We start from the raw sequence: 16,372 nt of genomic DNA on the forward strand, positions 1-16,372 counted from the left end.
GCTTTAACTGTGTGGTTTGTTGTTTTTTTTCTTTCCTTCCCAGGTAGCAGTAGTCCACCTCCTAGTCCTAGCAATAACCTTTGCATACATCCTAGTGGATTATATATTGACTGAGAGATGTAATTTTATCTTTCCAGACCTTGTAGGAACTTCCTGGCATGTAGATAATCTACATGACAAAAGAAACTCTTAAATTTCAAAGCATTTAATTATTTTCTTTTTACAACAACCAAAAAAAAAATTATTTTTAAATACTGAGACAATGACTGAAATACACTTTAAGAATCATTAGTGACCAATAAATCAATGCAGGTGTTTATCTGCAGTATGTTTTACTCATTTAAGAAAAAAAAAAAGGGCTACATTTTATCATGGCAATTCCCCTTCTGTTAATTCAGCACACAGTTGTGGGCACACAGCAGCCACACTTAGCGCCATGTTTTGGTATTTGCCCTTTTTTCCTTAATCAGTTCATTGCAAGCAAGAAGGAAAAACTTTCTTTAGAAACAGTTTTTAGTGCTTATTCCTCCTTGCACTGTTTGGAGCTGCCTTCAGACTCTCAGCCACTAACCTTTGCGGCTGGGGCTTTCCTCAGATTCCAGGGACTACCTTCTGGGTATTTTTTTCATGCTTCCCTTTGAGAGTTCCTGCTGACTAAGCCCATCTCACCTCTCCCCTTACCTGCTTTTGCTGTTGTCCTCATGGACATTCCAATTCCCGCCTTCCCCATTCCGAAAACATGGGTGTTGAAATTGCAGTTCACTTAGGGTTTTCAGAAAAGCACTGTATGACAGCAGTCTCTTAAAAGGCCTCAGGTAAGAACAGTCTTTGCTTCTTGTGGCGTTCTTGTGATAGTAAATTATTCAGGTTAGCAACAGCAGATAGTTCTGTGTCTCATACAGAACTGAATGAGCTCTAAGGGCTTAACAAACCCTGATCTACCTGCCAAGACAAGTAAATTTAGAGATTCCTTGCATGGATTTCTGCACACTTCAAAAGCACACAGCACAGTTCTGCAGGGAAGCACAGCAGAACCCCACACAGCTCTCTCAACACCAAAGAGTTTTGTTTCCAAGTGTAAGACAGAAGCCTCATTTTCCTTTTTTCAGACATTTATCCTGCTCAGCATTTGGAAAAAATGAAGAAATTATTTCTGGTTTTGAACTTTTCATACTACGAGAATGGAGTTACTGAGTTTCTTGAGCACTTTTCAAAAGGTGGTGTTGAAATGAAGAGTTAAATAGACAATCACAGCTGTAGGACAGTTGTAGGCAGACTTTGAATGCTCTAAGCAAATGCTTTACAGCAATGGGCTAAGATAGTTGCAGTAATGCAAACGTATTGTAAATTCTGGATATGAAAATCTGCCAATGCATCTAAGCAAGTAACTTAACTCATTAAATAGTTTACTTTGGAACACTGGACATGCTTTATTTCATTTTTTCACAATTTATTTAAACATCTCACATATACAAAATACATTTTCTTTCTTTTTTTGAGAAATGATGTTTGTTTTTTTTACCCATTGTAGAAGATGGAAATGAGATTTGAAAGCAGGAGCACCTGATTTTGGAGTAAAAGGACAAAGATGAGGAAAAATGATCCACATGCTTAAGCTGCGGGTGAGACAGGACATTGTAAGTTTTGAGAAAGACTTCAAAGAAACAGAGAAGTGATACTTTAAATGCCACTAGCACCATTAAAGTTCAAGTACTGGAAAGATACTCTGTAATAATGCAATTAGCACCACCGTATTTTGAGTGGAACTGAAAGTACCTCAGATCATATGGAGAAGTACCTACAAAAGATGTGGATCACACTTGATTTAGTGTATGAGGTAGTTTAAACCTTTGGAAGCTGTGGTTTTAAACTTCCTCCATGGAAGATATTCAAAGGCCACAAGTGGTGCAAACTTTAATGATTTTTTATTTTTAATTTTTTTTTTTTCTTTACAAAGGTTGACATTTCCCAAAACAAGGTGTTAAATCTTGAAAGACTTCCAAGTCCTTTTGGGGCTGTATTAAATTTCATTGCACAATGCTCCAATCAATTCTTCTCCTTCTCTTTCGCCCAGAGTTTAAGCAAGTAGATGAACAGAAGAAATGGAAGGAGTCAGCTTTCATTATAAAAAGAAATGACAAGAGAATAATTTGGGAGAGACCTTAAGTTAATTTTAGTTCATTCATTTGAAACAGACTGGGCCAATGTCCAAACTGAATTCTTGGTCAGCGCCGCCAATATCCAAAGGTGCAATGTCAAGGATGGGCAAGCGAGATGGCTTGTTTGTTCTGTATTCAATGATCGTTTTGCCCCATTCATTGTTCTTTCTCTGCAAGAGAAGATTCATTACAATTGTTATTGCATTGTTCACAGAATCACAGAATGTTAGGGATTGGAAGGGACCTCAAAAGATCATCTAGTCCAATCCTCCTGCTGGAGCATGAACACCTAGATCATAGTATTGAGAATTGTTTCACCTGAATGGATAATTTCTGAAAGAATTTCATATAAATTTTGCTGCCATTGTCTGAAAATCAGATACCCATATCCAACTATTTACATCTCTGATACAGAGAAAAGATTTACTTTAATCTTCTGAAGTCATATGTGTGATGTCTACATAAACTACCATATCATTCACACTGATGTTAATTTCTCAGAGAATCCTGCCTGAGTTTTTCAGGACTTAAAGATCCCTCCTACAGCTTGTGCATGATTTTCTCATCAATCTTCAGTTTACACAGAATTTGGGTCTGGTCCCTCTGAAAAGTTGTTTGGTTTTTTTTTTGCCACATTGCACAGTACAATATAGGCTTTGTTTGTACCCCAGTCCTCTCCACTTGTTAAAGATCTGGCATAGCTGGTTTTGTAGGCTATTTATCTTCAATGCATAAAATTTTGCTGGTCTGACTGACAATCTAATTCTGAATCAAAGCACAACTCCTGTCCCCAATCATGGTGCCCATGGTTTCTGTGATACTTACAGAGCAGCCATCCTTAAGAACACTGAAAGTGAACCTGCTGTTGCCTTCAGCTCGTAGTTCAACATCGTTGGATCCCTGCAGTATAACAGCCTTTTTAAGGTTGCCAGTTTCCTCATCCATGTAGGCAACGCTGTTCTTGCAGTGGTAGGTGATGTTCTGGGAGGCATGGTTGGCCAGCAGACGCATGAAGGCAAGTTGGGTGGCCATATCCTTTGAGGTTACTCCTTCATCATTGTATTCAAACTGGAAAACAGAAAGGAACCCAGTCAACTGTATTGCTGGGGAAGGTGGATTTTTGTAATGGAAGTATGTGATATTTGGAACATTAAAAAACCAAAATAAATCATGTAAGTCTGCAATTACTTGTCTATTGCAACTAAAGCGCTTCAAATAAAACTAGTAGGAGGTAGGCTGAAAACCAGCCATGAGTGGATGTAGTTAAACTGTAAAACTTGTTCCAAGATAGGGTGTTAACAATTTATGTGGATTCAAAGATAAGATCAGACAAGTTCAAGGAAGAGAAATCTATTGTTTCCATGGATACACAGAAACAATGTCTGTCTCAAGAAAACCCGGATTTTTTTTTTTTTTTTTTTGAGTCTAATAGAACAGTGTCTGTGGATATTACAAATGTTTACTTCATTCTTGTATTCTTTTACAGCATCTACTTTTAGCTACTCTAAGAAACAGGACCCTAGACTACCCTGGACCCTTGTTCTGACCCAGTGTGATCAATCTTATATTCTTATATTGAAGATCTTACACACTGTGATTTCACTGTAAGATCAACTCAACTGCATTTAAGAATTATGTAAGTAGATCTCCCTAGCTGTACAAAAGTGATTTATTTGCAATTGGCTGGTACAGTGTCTGACGTGCAAGTAGACGTATTTCTTGTTTTTACTCACACTGCCAAATCTGAATATTATGGTGGCATACACTCAGGATCTGCGATGTGTAATATAAATATCTTTCCAGGAATAATGTCATATGTAAAAAATCTCAAATAAAAGAATAAGCAAAGATGTTTTTCTTACTTTTACAAACAGTTTCTAAAACTGTCTTTACACTAATCTACCATATTACAGTCCAGGCTTCCCTTAGCAATAGCCATTAGTCATGCTGAATTGATTGTTTCAAGACACCAAGAAAAATCAGAATACTGAGAAATCCTTTTAGCAAATTGTGATCCAAACAGAACTGGAGCTCTGTTCCCTTGAGATAAAAGGTAGTTAGTTCCCTTTCTCATATTTCTCCTTTAAGAGAGTTTAATTTATGTGTTTGCTTGCTGAGAGTCAGTGAATTGGGAACTCTTCAGACAGCACTGTAGGCAGCAATCATCCTCCCATACATCACTTACCTGGGTGCCACCATTGATAGTTTCACCAAACCATACGTGCTTCTTGTCCTTGGGATTCTTGTTGATGTACCAGTTCTTAGCAGGAATACTGTCAGGGTTGGCATAGATGCAAGTCTCACCAGTGGCAAAATCACAGTATGCTCTAATGGCATCTGCAGAGCAGCCTTGGTTAGGATCAATCCAGTAGAAGCCTGCCATTGAGGAAAGAAATGTGAACAATAGTTCACTCAGCCTAACATTTGCACTCTGTTTATATTCAGTGGTTTGCTACAGGAGCTCAAAGAGAGGTCATGAATATCACAACCAGGTACAATATTAGGGTCATAACTGGGATAAATACGTATTTTAGATTGTTAATGTGTAAGAAACTGTATGTGACAGCTAGGGTTAAATATTTTTGTATTATTTTTTAAAAAATGTTGCAATAATCGCGCAACAATAGCTATGAAGAGCTTTTCAGAATGTCCTTGTATCATTTTTCAGTGGAGGCACAGAACTTCTTCATTGGTCATCTAGTATTTTCACTGGGGAGCCAAGTGAAAGCGTCTTACTTTACATTCATCAAAGTAAGCTAATAAGCTGGAAGTACTCCCCGAGCCAGAAAGGGCAAATATCTGGCACTAACATACCGCTGCTCCATTTTGGGTGGCTAAGTCTTAGGTCACGGCAGGTGCGAGCTGGGTTCTTTCTGGAACCTTCTGGGGTCAGTAGGGTCTCAATTTGATTGTTCAATGTTTTCAGAGTGGCATCAACTTCATAATCCTTGGGTCTGAGAGAAGGCTGATCAGCCCGGTAGTATTCTGCATCATAGCCAACTTCATATCCACCACCATTGGGACCAGGAGGACCAGGGGGACCAGGAGGACCAGGGGGACCCTAAAGACAAATGACAAGAAGCATTCTATTAGACATATGGTTCTCTTAATTAAATGCTTCCACACATCCATAGTCCTACTTAACTCCCAGCACCCTCAGCTCTAATCTGAGGCAGCACAGATGGACCTGCCCTGTGGTGACTACTATGGGCTTAAGCAGTAGTAGCACTACCACATCTTCTTTGTGTATTTGCTGTCTGGCCATAAGGAATGAACAAGGATTTCAGGTTTCAGCCTGTTAGGGAAATGCTTAATGTTAAATAACAACAGACATTTGGAAATCTTTTGTTTTTTTAATAAATAAAGTACATCTTTTCCTAAACTGCCAGGCTTTTGAAATAATTTTCTTGTAACTGTGACACAAATGTGTTAAAACAACAAAAAGTAAGTTATACTCACAGCAGGGCCTTGGCTACCATGAGAGCCACGCACACCAGCAGGGCCAATAGGTCCAGGAAGACCATTGCGACCATCTTTACCAGGAGGACCAGAAGGACCAGGTGGACCCTGAAAGGAAACTCAAACAGTTTAACGACAGTAGAAAATACTACAAATAGAGATTAATATAAATGGGCTTGTACATATATACTGCACAAAAGGAATGGGAAAACTATTTGAATATGCTCTTAAATTCACATACCCTTGGGCCAGCAGGGCCGGTGTTACCAGGAGGACCTTGATCACCATGTTGGCCCTATTGGGAAAGATAAATGCATAGTCATAAAAAAAATGCAGTGGCACACATTTGTATTAGCATGATTTGAGAGGGAGCTGTAAGTCAGCATCTGTATTTGGGCTCAGAGAATAGGAATCTAGGGGTAATGGCACTTATTAGCAGAGGCGGGGTATAAAATGCCTGGTTTGGGGAGGGAGGAGAAAGGAGAGAGAGACCATAAAGTGGTATTTAAGGGGATAACCTATAAAAGTCCCTATATTCTTTCTTCAGATTTTCAGAGGAAGCTTTAAAGTAAATGTTAGAATTCCTAAAAGGGATAGCAGAATTTAAAGGGAAGAAAATCTACAAATTATTTCTGCTTCTCTGTGATACAAAGGCTTTACAATTTCTAGCCAAAATAAGAAATAATATTAAAACAAAGGCAGAGCTTTTTGAATTCTGTGCTAGCCAAATGCAGTCAAGTTTTAGGGCAACTAATGGTACTCAGAATTCTAAAGCCAACTATCAATGGCAATATCAAAATTTGCCATTTTATGCAGAGTGTTGAGTGTTAACAATAATCTTATGGACTTCGATGTCCAGATGATGCAGAGTGGAGTAAGTGGTATCAACCTGCTCTGTCATGTATATGTAATTCTACACTGGAGTGACCTTATTTCCTTTTTTGCTCTTTATGTTCAAAATACTGAAAATCATTTACTTACAGCAAGACCAGGAAGACCCTGCAATCCATTGTGTCCCTTCAAGCCAGGCAGACCTCTATGCCCCTTATCACCAGGTTCACCTTTCTCACCACGTGGACCTTGTGGGCCCTAGAATAAAATAGAAAGCTTCAAGTATATACTACTGGCAAAGCAAGAATTAAGCATGAGTGTTCTACATTATGCCATGTGTGTGTACATCGTGTTAACACACTCAGGAAGAGTGTCAATCCCAAAAGCTTCAGGATCAGTCCCGTAAGAGAATAGTGATTTAGATTCTAGGTCTATAAATAATTACAGCTCCTTAAGCACTATTTTATGGGCCCATATCTTGAAAACAGTCATGAGTCCTTATTAATAAAGCATGTTTTCTCTTCTTGCATCAATGTGGTAATGTAGTTAGAAATTAGACTTACAGCAAGACCTCTTGGACCAAAAGCACCAGCAGGACCGACAGCACCAGCAGGACCCTGAAACAGGAATAGAAAATGCATGTCACTGCTGTATATTATACCTAATAAATGTTTCATGCCTCAAAAATTCTCTGCAGAAAGCGAAGTAATTCTCCACATATTGTAGGGGTTTGATATATAATGTATATATACGATGGACAAATGTTAGTCCTGTGACAATCAAAAAAATTAAGGTCTCATCAACTTACAGGATCACCACGGTTTCCAGGCTTTCCAGAAGGACCAACTTGGCCATGAGGACCAGGAGCACCCAGAGCACCACTGGGACCAGGGTTACCAGGAGCACCACGTTCACCCTGGGAACAAAGGAATGCAAAGGGACAGCGTGTTACTGCTGACTTACACATACAGGAATACTTCTTCCATTATTTCTTCTTGCCTACAAGAAAGCTGAGGAGGGACTTTTTACAAGGGCAGGTAAACTTTACGAGGGATAATGGCTTTAAACTGGAAGAGGGTAGGTTTAGATTAGATATTAGGAAGAAATTCTTCACTGTGAGGGTGGTGAGACACTGGAACAGGTTGCCCAAGGAAGCTGTGGATGCCCCCTCCCTGGAAGTGTTCAAGGCCAGGTTGGATGAGGCTTTGAGTAACCTGGTCTAGTGGAAGGTGTCCCTGCTTATGGTAGGGGGGGCAGAACTAGATGATCTTTAAGGTCCCTTCCAACCTATACCATTCTATGATTATTAAATAAAAAAAGAACAAGTTACCTTGAAACCAGGAGCACCATCACGGCCTGGAGGACCATCGTTTCCAGGATTGCCCTGTTAAAATACCATAAATTACATTCCATCAACCTTCATCTCACATGTAACTGTGTGTCAGTCTAATTGCTCCCAATGAGAATAAGAAGACATTGAGATGGGATAGCATAAATCTTGAAGATAACAAGCTCTTCCTGATAGATGCCACTTTCAAATCCCTTAAATACATTACCGTTCTCAGAAAAATAAGATGGTCTTAAAATATTTTAGGTTTTACCAGTTCAGTACAGAAGAAAATTACTGGGTTTTGCTATATTTCTCTAAAGAGAAAAATCAAGACAATAACAGTCTTCATTTAGCTTGCAGTCTTGTAAAACTGAGACCTACTTCTTAGATGAAAAATGCCAGTGGAGAGAAAAGGACTTCAACAGTAGTCACATCTAAATTACTTTGTTGTGGTACTTCACAAGCTTAAATGGCTTCTTTTGTGAATGTTAATTTCACTTCAACTGTTTCACTGTGTACACTCGCAAACCTCTTCCTTCAGAAAATTCCCACAGAACAGGAAGTTTACTTCTTTTTAATACTTATGAAATAAAATTACTGTTCTCTGATCTCTTCGAAATCCTATGAGTCTCAGGACTCACAATGCTTCACGTTACCAAATAAGCTTCCCTAATAAGGCCTAGAGAAAGCTTTACATAGTTATCCTTCTGGGAGACACAATAATGTGTTAATACTTTAACTGTTCTTACACTGTAAAGTCATGTGTAGTCACTGTATGGATGGATACCGTTCTTCAAGGTGAACTACTAACTTTGATGGTTAAATTGGACGGGTAAGTTTATTTGCTGTTCTATGAAGAACATAAGGCAGGGCATCAGAGGAAGCAATGTGTGCCACTCAGTGTTCCCACATTCCCCCTTCTGCACAGGACTCGGGTCCTGCATTGTGTCTAAACCTGCACTGAACCCTGCAGTTCAGCAGTACCTGCCACACAGGCCAGAGTATGTTCTACCGCATTTTTAGCCTACAAACATATTTTACATTTTATGGTGAGGGAATGCACATTGGAAAAAATTACATAGCTGAGACACAATGTCGACGTGTATCTGTTTTGTTAGGACTCAAACTGCTGTGTTGCACAAATCTAATAAACGAATTCCAACATCTTGTATCATGTGCTTCGTATGCCTTCTGAGTGGGCCTTTAGTTAAAAACCACTTGGGTCTTCAATACCACAAATCACTGGATCCCTCAAGTAAAAGTCACTGCTCTGAAAGATATGAACACTTCCCTGAAAGATATGTATACTGCACCTAACATGATGCTTAAGAAAACTTTCTGATAACAAGCCTTCCTGATACATTCTTCTCTGTAGCCAAAACCTTATCCCCCAGGATATACTATTTTTCCCAGCTCAAACAAGGAAGTAATGTTTTTCCCACTCCATCTTTCTTGGCAATTAAGTAAAAAGTCAAAAGATTCTGATAGTGACTCCATGATTTATTTCAGACGCAACTTGTGCCTTGAAGAATCTGTCACCTAGTTGGGTGATCCATGTCTATTAGAATTCTGCAATAATTTTCCCTGAAGGCACTGGAAGGTACAAGTTTGCTAGCGGAACAACCACTAGTTGCATCCATCTTTTCTGTGTATTTCTCTGACTCAGAATAAAATAAAAGTAATCCTGAAGAGGAAATAATACATAACTTACATCACGACCAGCTTCACCAGGAGCACCATTTGGACCAGGAGAACCCACAGGACCAGAGGGACCACGGGCACCAGGAGGACCAGCAACACCCAGGGGACCAGGTTCACCCTAATAGGGGAACAGTGGTAACAAAATGTGACATTATAATACAACACAAACCAGTCTTACAGAATTTTCGGTCTATATCTAAGAGAAACATTTCTCTGCAGTCAATTCTAGAAGTGAAACAGATCCAGGACTCAAGAAACATATTTAACTATAGCAAATATTATCTTCATTCTAAATTTTCTACCTCTTCTATCAGAAAATTTTCTGATGCCATTTAAAAATATGCTTACCTGCAGACACAAGTCTTGTTTGTCTGCATCAAGCAATAATTTCTTCCATTGCTCCAAGTGTGTTAAGTCCACATCCTCTGCTCGCAGCAGTGGTGGGAACAGCAGAATCTACAGCTCCTTTTCCCTCATTTCCCTTAAGAGGATGCCTCAACTTTTTTCTTTACATCTATCTGTTTAAAGTGGTTAACTAGTCATATACTCACTGTTGCTCCAGAGATGCCTGGAAGACCACGTTCTCCCCGAGAGCCAGGCAGACCAAGGATACCAGGAGCACCGAGAATACCCTGAGGACCTGGGGTACCAGGAGGACCCTATGACACGAAGATAATATTATTAACAGAGAAAAATAAATTTCTATGGCACTCCACATTTCTCATTTGTTTTGCTCAACAACAGTACCAACTGCTTTCCAAGGATCGTCATGTGTGTCAGTGCCTGCTCCTGCACGGAAGAAGTTGTAACCAAGCCATAAGACTTTAAATTCCAAAGCTAAAGGTCTGTAAGAACATAATGCCAATTATACTCCCCTTACAACTGTTTTCCAGTGAAGATGCTGTTTGTGAACAACACTGTACACATACTTTTCCCCTTCCCATTCAATAACAGTGGGTGATACATGAAAACTGGGGTATTCAGTACAAAGAAGACTATATGAGGGGATTCCATAGTGAAGAGACTGATCATCTGAGAGTGATCCTGAAACAGCCTTAGAAGATCTCTAGGTGGTATCTGACATCTCCAAACAACCCCTAGAGCTCTCTACTGACCATTTGAAAGGTAAGTAACTTCTCAGTTTCCCTGAATTTTGAGCATATGTGGCATTTAATTTGGCATAAGTTATCAACCTGACAGATTACCCTAAATTATTATCCTAACTTATAGTCAGGTCTACTAGTTCAATTATGGTTTTTGTAACTGAAATTAAATTAGAACATAAAAAATAGAAAATTTATTGCTTTATCCTGGACATTAAAAGGCAAATTTTCCATTGGCACTTTCAAAATTTTAACATACATCTGACATACGTCTGGTAACGATATTGAAAATTTCATTCTTAGCTGCTTCTGCAGATCACAGAAGAAATTTCTCCAATTTTTTACTGAGAAACAACAGAGTGGTAATTCACACAAGTGCATACTTCTGTAAGACAGAATTGTGTCTGCCTGAAAACGCCAGTAATTCTGGACGTGCAAGCTTAAAGACACTCAAAATTAATATATTTGCATAAGTCTATGCTACCCTGGGGTCAGACAACTTTAACCTTGTGATCCCCACAAATTAAGAGTTTCTGATGCAGAAATGAATTGAAACTGTTCTAAATGGATATTCACATGTTCCTCCTTTTTCCATCCACAATGCTCAATTTCAGTGCAGCAGTCTCTGCTTCCCTTTCTCAGACTAAGTAGAAATTTCTTCTGCAGTTAGCCTTGCTGCTTTCACTTGGGCTACTTGCAGAGAAAGATGCAATTCACCACAAGAAAAAAGGAGAAAAAACCTGACTCAGAGATCAGGCCCACTTTTTATGGCATGTTTGTCAAACGTCTATAAACAATTTCTTGAGTCTCAGTGGAGCTTTTGCTTAAACGCTTTGCTAAATTTGTGGATAAAAGAGAAAAGCCCTTCACAAATACAGGAGTATCCAAGCAGTTGTAACATTTACACGAAGACAAACATTTTTAATGAGATGTGATGCTCAGTAACTTACAGCAGCACCAGCTTCTCCAGATGGACCTTTCTCACCAGCAAAACCAGGTGGGCCAGCAATACCTTGTTCACCAGTACGGCCAACTGGACCAACATCGCCACGTGGACCTCTAGCACCGTCTTTGCCAGCTGGGCCAGGAGGACCAGGGGGACCACTGATGCCCTAAGATGGAGTATGAATATGATACCATTACAATATAGACACATTAAACGGGGAGAACAGAGATAAGTTTCATTTTATGTCCACGTACAAAAATTGTGCTTTGCAATAAAGACGTTATCAGCTGTTCTGAAGCAGCAACTTCTATTGCTTTTGTTAAGAGTGGATAGCTGGAATCAGTAGAGTTATTGAACTGAGAGATTTTATTTTTTTACTAAGTAGAGGTGAAAGTGGCAAAATTTGGCAGGAAAATATTGGCTCTGGATACATTAATTGCAACTATAAAAATCTATGAGAAAAAACCTCTTCCAATTCAACAGGGTTGTTTGCTTTGGATACTGGGATTTACAATATATTCACATGTAGAGTACCTAAGGAAAGAAGTGCCTTTTGGTAAAGGTTGGAAACACCTTTAAAAGAAAACTAAAAAAGTCAAATTGAAATGAGAATTTTTGGCTGAAAAATTAAGATTCACATTCTTAAACACAATGAGAGGTTGCCCTGACAGGGGCAGGAACTGCAGATACTTTAGAAAGTGTGGACAGAAGGTAACCTTAACATTCTTTTTCAAATAGGACATAACCACCTTCCACTCAAAATCAATGGCTATGAAGTTGCTCACAGTGAAAAAAAGCAAAAGAAACACAGACTTTTACGAATGGTTAGGTGCCTCAGGATGCAGAGGGGTGCTTGATGGATTGTGTAAAAAAAAAAATCTAACCACATGCATAACCCTCACTCTGGGAGTTTAAACAGTTAAGAGACTTCTTCCTATCTCATCCAGTCCTATAAGGATCTGAGATTATTCCAGTGCAATTAGAATTTGTGTCCATGTAACAAAAATTAGAATTATCCTTAATCAATGCAACTTCTGACTTATCTCCTAGTAGCACTTCTTCATTAGTTACTTACAGCAGGGCCAGGAGGACCAACTCTTCCAGCAGCACCAGGGAAACCAGTCATGCCCTAAAAATAAAAGGGAAAAGGGAGATGTGGTTTAAAGGAAACAACGACTTCATTAAAAGCAGCGTCAGTGCCAAAAACTTGAAGACTTACAGGAGGACCAGCATCACCACGAGGGCCAGCAGGACCAGCAGCACCAGCAGGACCCTATGTATGAGGGATTGAAAAAGACAGATGAATCAAGCAAAGAATGTTAATGCTCCCTTTTTAGAATAAGGGCTCAGTCTCACTCTCATGAAAGTTAAGGGCAACTTTGCTTTTTACTTAAGCAGGAGGAGGACTGGGCCCAAAACCACAATTCCTGTCTTGATACTAGGGTAATCAGTATTGTAAGGACTAAGAACAGTTGTGTAAGGCATTTCTGATTCAAATTCATCTGCCTTGCAAATGTTATGTGCATCTAAGCAAACTGGAAGTCAAAATATGAAAGACACACTAAGGCAAAGAACAGCAAGTCCTCCATTTGCACTATATGACTAATAAAGCCACATGTAAGTGCCTGGTACTGCTTTATTAGAAGCAAACAGTAAGAACCCCAAGCCATGTTATCTCGCAATACTTTACAGTATTTGAAATATCAGGGCATGACTTTCTGCATCATTTCAACCAGTTCCCCAATAGCTGGTCTGCATGCATGTGAAGTAGTATATACCTTTAGGCTATAAAGGTGTTAGCACATGAAAAGCCTGTGTGCAAGTGGGTACACAAATTTGCACATATGCTTCTGGGTGACAAGGTCTGAAAGTCAACTGTGACAGCACATCTTGTCTTTGAGAGGAAGAAACCACCGTCCTCAGCTCAGAACTTACTCACAATCACCTCCTGAATGGGCCAAGATAGACTTATTTTGCTGATCTTCAGGACAAGCTGATTTTTTTTTCCCTCTACACTTCAGTTTCAGACTCATGATCTGAGCCCACATAAATAGATTGACAAAGTTTATATAATGTGTCAAAATCAGTATGGTGACTTTCCTCACAGCCTAGTTTGAAGTTTTGTTTCTTTTTTTAATTACCTTTTTAAAATTCAAGGCCTTCAGGCTAGCATATTGCTTGCTTAGCACAGTTAAGAACCATGCATTTTATAAAGACACAGTTCACTTACTGGTGGTCCAGAAGCACCAATTGGGCCAATAGCACCTGTTGGTCCACTTTCACCCTTGGGTCCTTTAGGGCCACGCTCGCCTTTAGCACCAGGCTGACCAGCTGCACCCTATGGGCAGAAAAACACATAGAACAAGGAGCTGGAAAAGCATGCAGAGGAAATACAGGAATGGTATGGCATCACTAAGAGGAAAGCACAAACAATACTCACAGGGGGTCCAGCAAATCCACTAGGGCCTACAGGACCAGGCTCACCACGTTCACCCTAAAGGGAGGGCAAAGAAGAGAGGACTGGTTGGAATGGACTTTAAAAAAGCATTTTTGTGACCATCATGTCTTTGACACAGGAACAGATGTAGAAATTGCTACTTACAGGGATACCACGGGCACCAGCAGGACCAGCGGGACCAGCAGGACCTCCTTCACCCTAAAAAAAGATGTTAGAAAACATTATGACACCATGGAGAAAGGCCTCACTGCAGTTAGAACAGGGATGATCTTGTGGTATAGATGCATATAGTGAGTCATTCTGTGTCTCCATTGGAGAGGGTGTTTCCACCCTCTGAAAATGTTTCTGTTTTGACCTGCCCTGTATTAATAATTTCTAATGATACTCGGACAGGATAAAGAATCATTCCGAGTTAATGTGTGGTTGTTCATCACCATAGCAAAACTTCTTCTCACAGTGTGAGAATTGTGGAGATGAGCCTCAACTAGGAAGAATTCAGACAAAGCCTAAATCAGAATCTTCTCCCCATATAACCCACTATCGTGTAGATGTGCATCCCTTCCCTGCCCTTCTAGGAAAAGTTCTGGGGTGCTATGGCAAACTTTACTGAAGAGTTCTACGCTCCCAATAACACTTGCCACCCAAACCTGAAAAACTTGCAGAACTTGCACACGCTAGAAAGATGGAACTGTTTTTATATAGAACTCTTCACCTTAAATATTCATGTGTGGGTAAAGCGCATAAATAAAGAAGACACTTTTTCAAAGAGTACACTTACCCGATCACCAGCACCACCAGCAGGGCCAGGAGCACCAATAGCACCAGGGAGACCCTATAGGTCAAGAGATAGGACACCATTTCTAACAAAATGTAAGCAGGAGTGACTACTTTTAATAATTTTTTTCTTTCCTCCTGGAGACAGGTGTGTGACTTTCTTCCAGTTGTTTTCAATATAAAGGACACACGATTTTATGAAACAAAATCTATTCGGTTATTTTCCTTCCTAAGTGCAAATTCTAGGACAGGCAGCCAAAACCTCAAACTAATTATAATCTTGTGTGGTTCTGCAGGCTGCCTTTAGAATCAGCTGTCTGGGTTGAGCCCAGAAAGTTAAACAGGATAATGTCACACTGAACAACTGTCTATGAAATACAAGGTTGTCTGCTGATATGATTTCTCTGCTTGTGTGAATGAGAAGTTATCATTTTTCTCTCTCCCCCCCCAAATTCAAACATCCCTGGACAAGGGGCAACAAAATCATATTGATTTGTATCAGAAGTGAGCAGATAAGAGCAAATGTAATACAGTGAAAATGTAAGTCCTGAACATCCTTTCTAGTCACTTCAGTTCTGAGGTATAGCAAGGTAAGCTGAAGTAGAACCAAAAGATAGTTACCCGAGCGCCATCTCTTCCTGTTGCACCAGTATCACCTCTCAGACCTGGGGGACCCTAGAATACACACAAGGGAAAAAAACCATTATATTAGTAATGAACACAATAGTTTGTACGAACAGTCTTAGTCTTGAACTGTTTGCTGCGTATCCATGTATTACTTGCATATCATACGAGATGCTTATCATGCTACTTGTTTGGGGAATGGACTTTCTAATTTCATTCTTATTGCTGAGTATGTACTGACTCGCAAAGCCAGAATCTGCAGACAAAGGGGACTGACGCTTTTCAGAATTATGAGCCTGCCTCTTTCCTGGCAAACCTATTTAGTTTCCCCTAGGTGGCAAGACTTTTGAATGGAATTAACTCAAAACTAAGTTGCTATATATCCCAAATGATGAATGTAAATCCCCACCCAAAATCTCTTTTCTTTTGATCAAGAAATAACCATATGTAAAAATTCATTTGGGTATTCACGTTGTACTTCCTATTTGAAGTAGGAAAAGAACTCTTAAAAACTGATGTCATATGAGTGGTCACACAAAACACTGTATGTTTTGTATAACAAAATGTTATAACCTGGCCATCACTAGTGGCAAGAAATCAGACCAGCACTCGGTTCTCTTTTTTTTTTTTTTTTCCTAATACACCCTACTCTTCTGCATTAATTTGCGTGTCAGTCCATAGTGTTTTATAAAAAGTTGCAAGCAATTTTAATCTTAATTCCTTATGACTCCATTTATGCTAAATGACTATGGATTTTTTTAGTCAAAACAAATAAAGCAGTTCTAGAAATTTCAGTTTAGAGTTTAAATAATGTACAGAAGAGAATATGGAATGAGATGTACATAGCAAGATAAAAATGAATTTTATAAATAATTATATGGATAAAGCAGAGGTAGCAACAGGACTTGCAATCAGACTTCACAGCTTTATATAAAGGTTTATATTGGCTAAAATGTTTTCTGATTTTATAGACAACTGACATAATCA

At 39.3% G+C, this 16,372-nt stretch overlaps 1 protein-coding gene across 1 annotated transcript in view; it reads right to left on the reverse strand.

Moving 5' to 3' along the window:
- Positions 1-1,410: 1,410 nt before the first annotated feature.
- Positions 1,411-16,372, reverse strand: part of COL1A2 (collagen type I alpha 2 chain) — a gene marked incomplete at its 5' end in the record, with an annotated part of 40,648 nt that continues 25,686 nt past the window's right edge. Inside the window, 20 exons of the mRNA XM_010177896.1 lie at positions 1,411-2,329; positions 2,985-3,227; positions 4,345-4,535; positions 4,974-5,220; positions 5,619-5,726; positions 5,860-5,913; positions 6,600-6,707; positions 7,013-7,066; positions 7,258-7,365; positions 7,780-7,833; positions 9,491-9,598; positions 10,032-10,139; positions 11,534-11,695; positions 12,605-12,658; positions 12,749-12,802; positions 13,760-13,867; positions 13,970-14,023; positions 14,132-14,185; positions 14,766-14,819; positions 15,383-15,436. Coding sequence (XP_010176198.1) covers positions 2,183-2,329; positions 2,985-3,227; positions 4,345-4,535; positions 4,974-5,220; positions 5,619-5,726; positions 5,860-5,913; positions 6,600-6,707; positions 7,013-7,066; positions 7,258-7,365; positions 7,780-7,833; positions 9,491-9,598; positions 10,032-10,139; positions 11,534-11,695; positions 12,605-12,658; positions 12,749-12,802; positions 13,760-13,867; positions 13,970-14,023; positions 14,132-14,185; positions 14,766-14,819; positions 15,383-15,436 — 2,124 coding nt within the window. The remainder of the gene's footprint in view (positions 2,330-2,984; positions 3,228-4,344; positions 4,536-4,973; positions 5,221-5,618; positions 5,727-5,859; positions 5,914-6,599; positions 6,708-7,012; positions 7,067-7,257; positions 7,366-7,779; positions 7,834-9,490; positions 9,599-10,031; positions 10,140-11,533; positions 11,696-12,604; positions 12,659-12,748; positions 12,803-13,759; positions 13,868-13,969; positions 14,024-14,131; positions 14,186-14,765; positions 14,820-15,382; positions 15,437-16,372) is intronic.

Source organism: Antrostomus carolinensis, unplaced genomic scaffold (genome assembly GCF_000700745.2).
Source record: "Antrostomus carolinensis isolate BGI_N321 unplaced genomic scaffold, ASM70074v2 scaffold23381, whole genome shotgun sequence".
Lineage (NCBI taxonomy): Eukaryota > Metazoa > Chordata > Aves > Caprimulgiformes > Caprimulgidae > Antrostomus > Antrostomus carolinensis.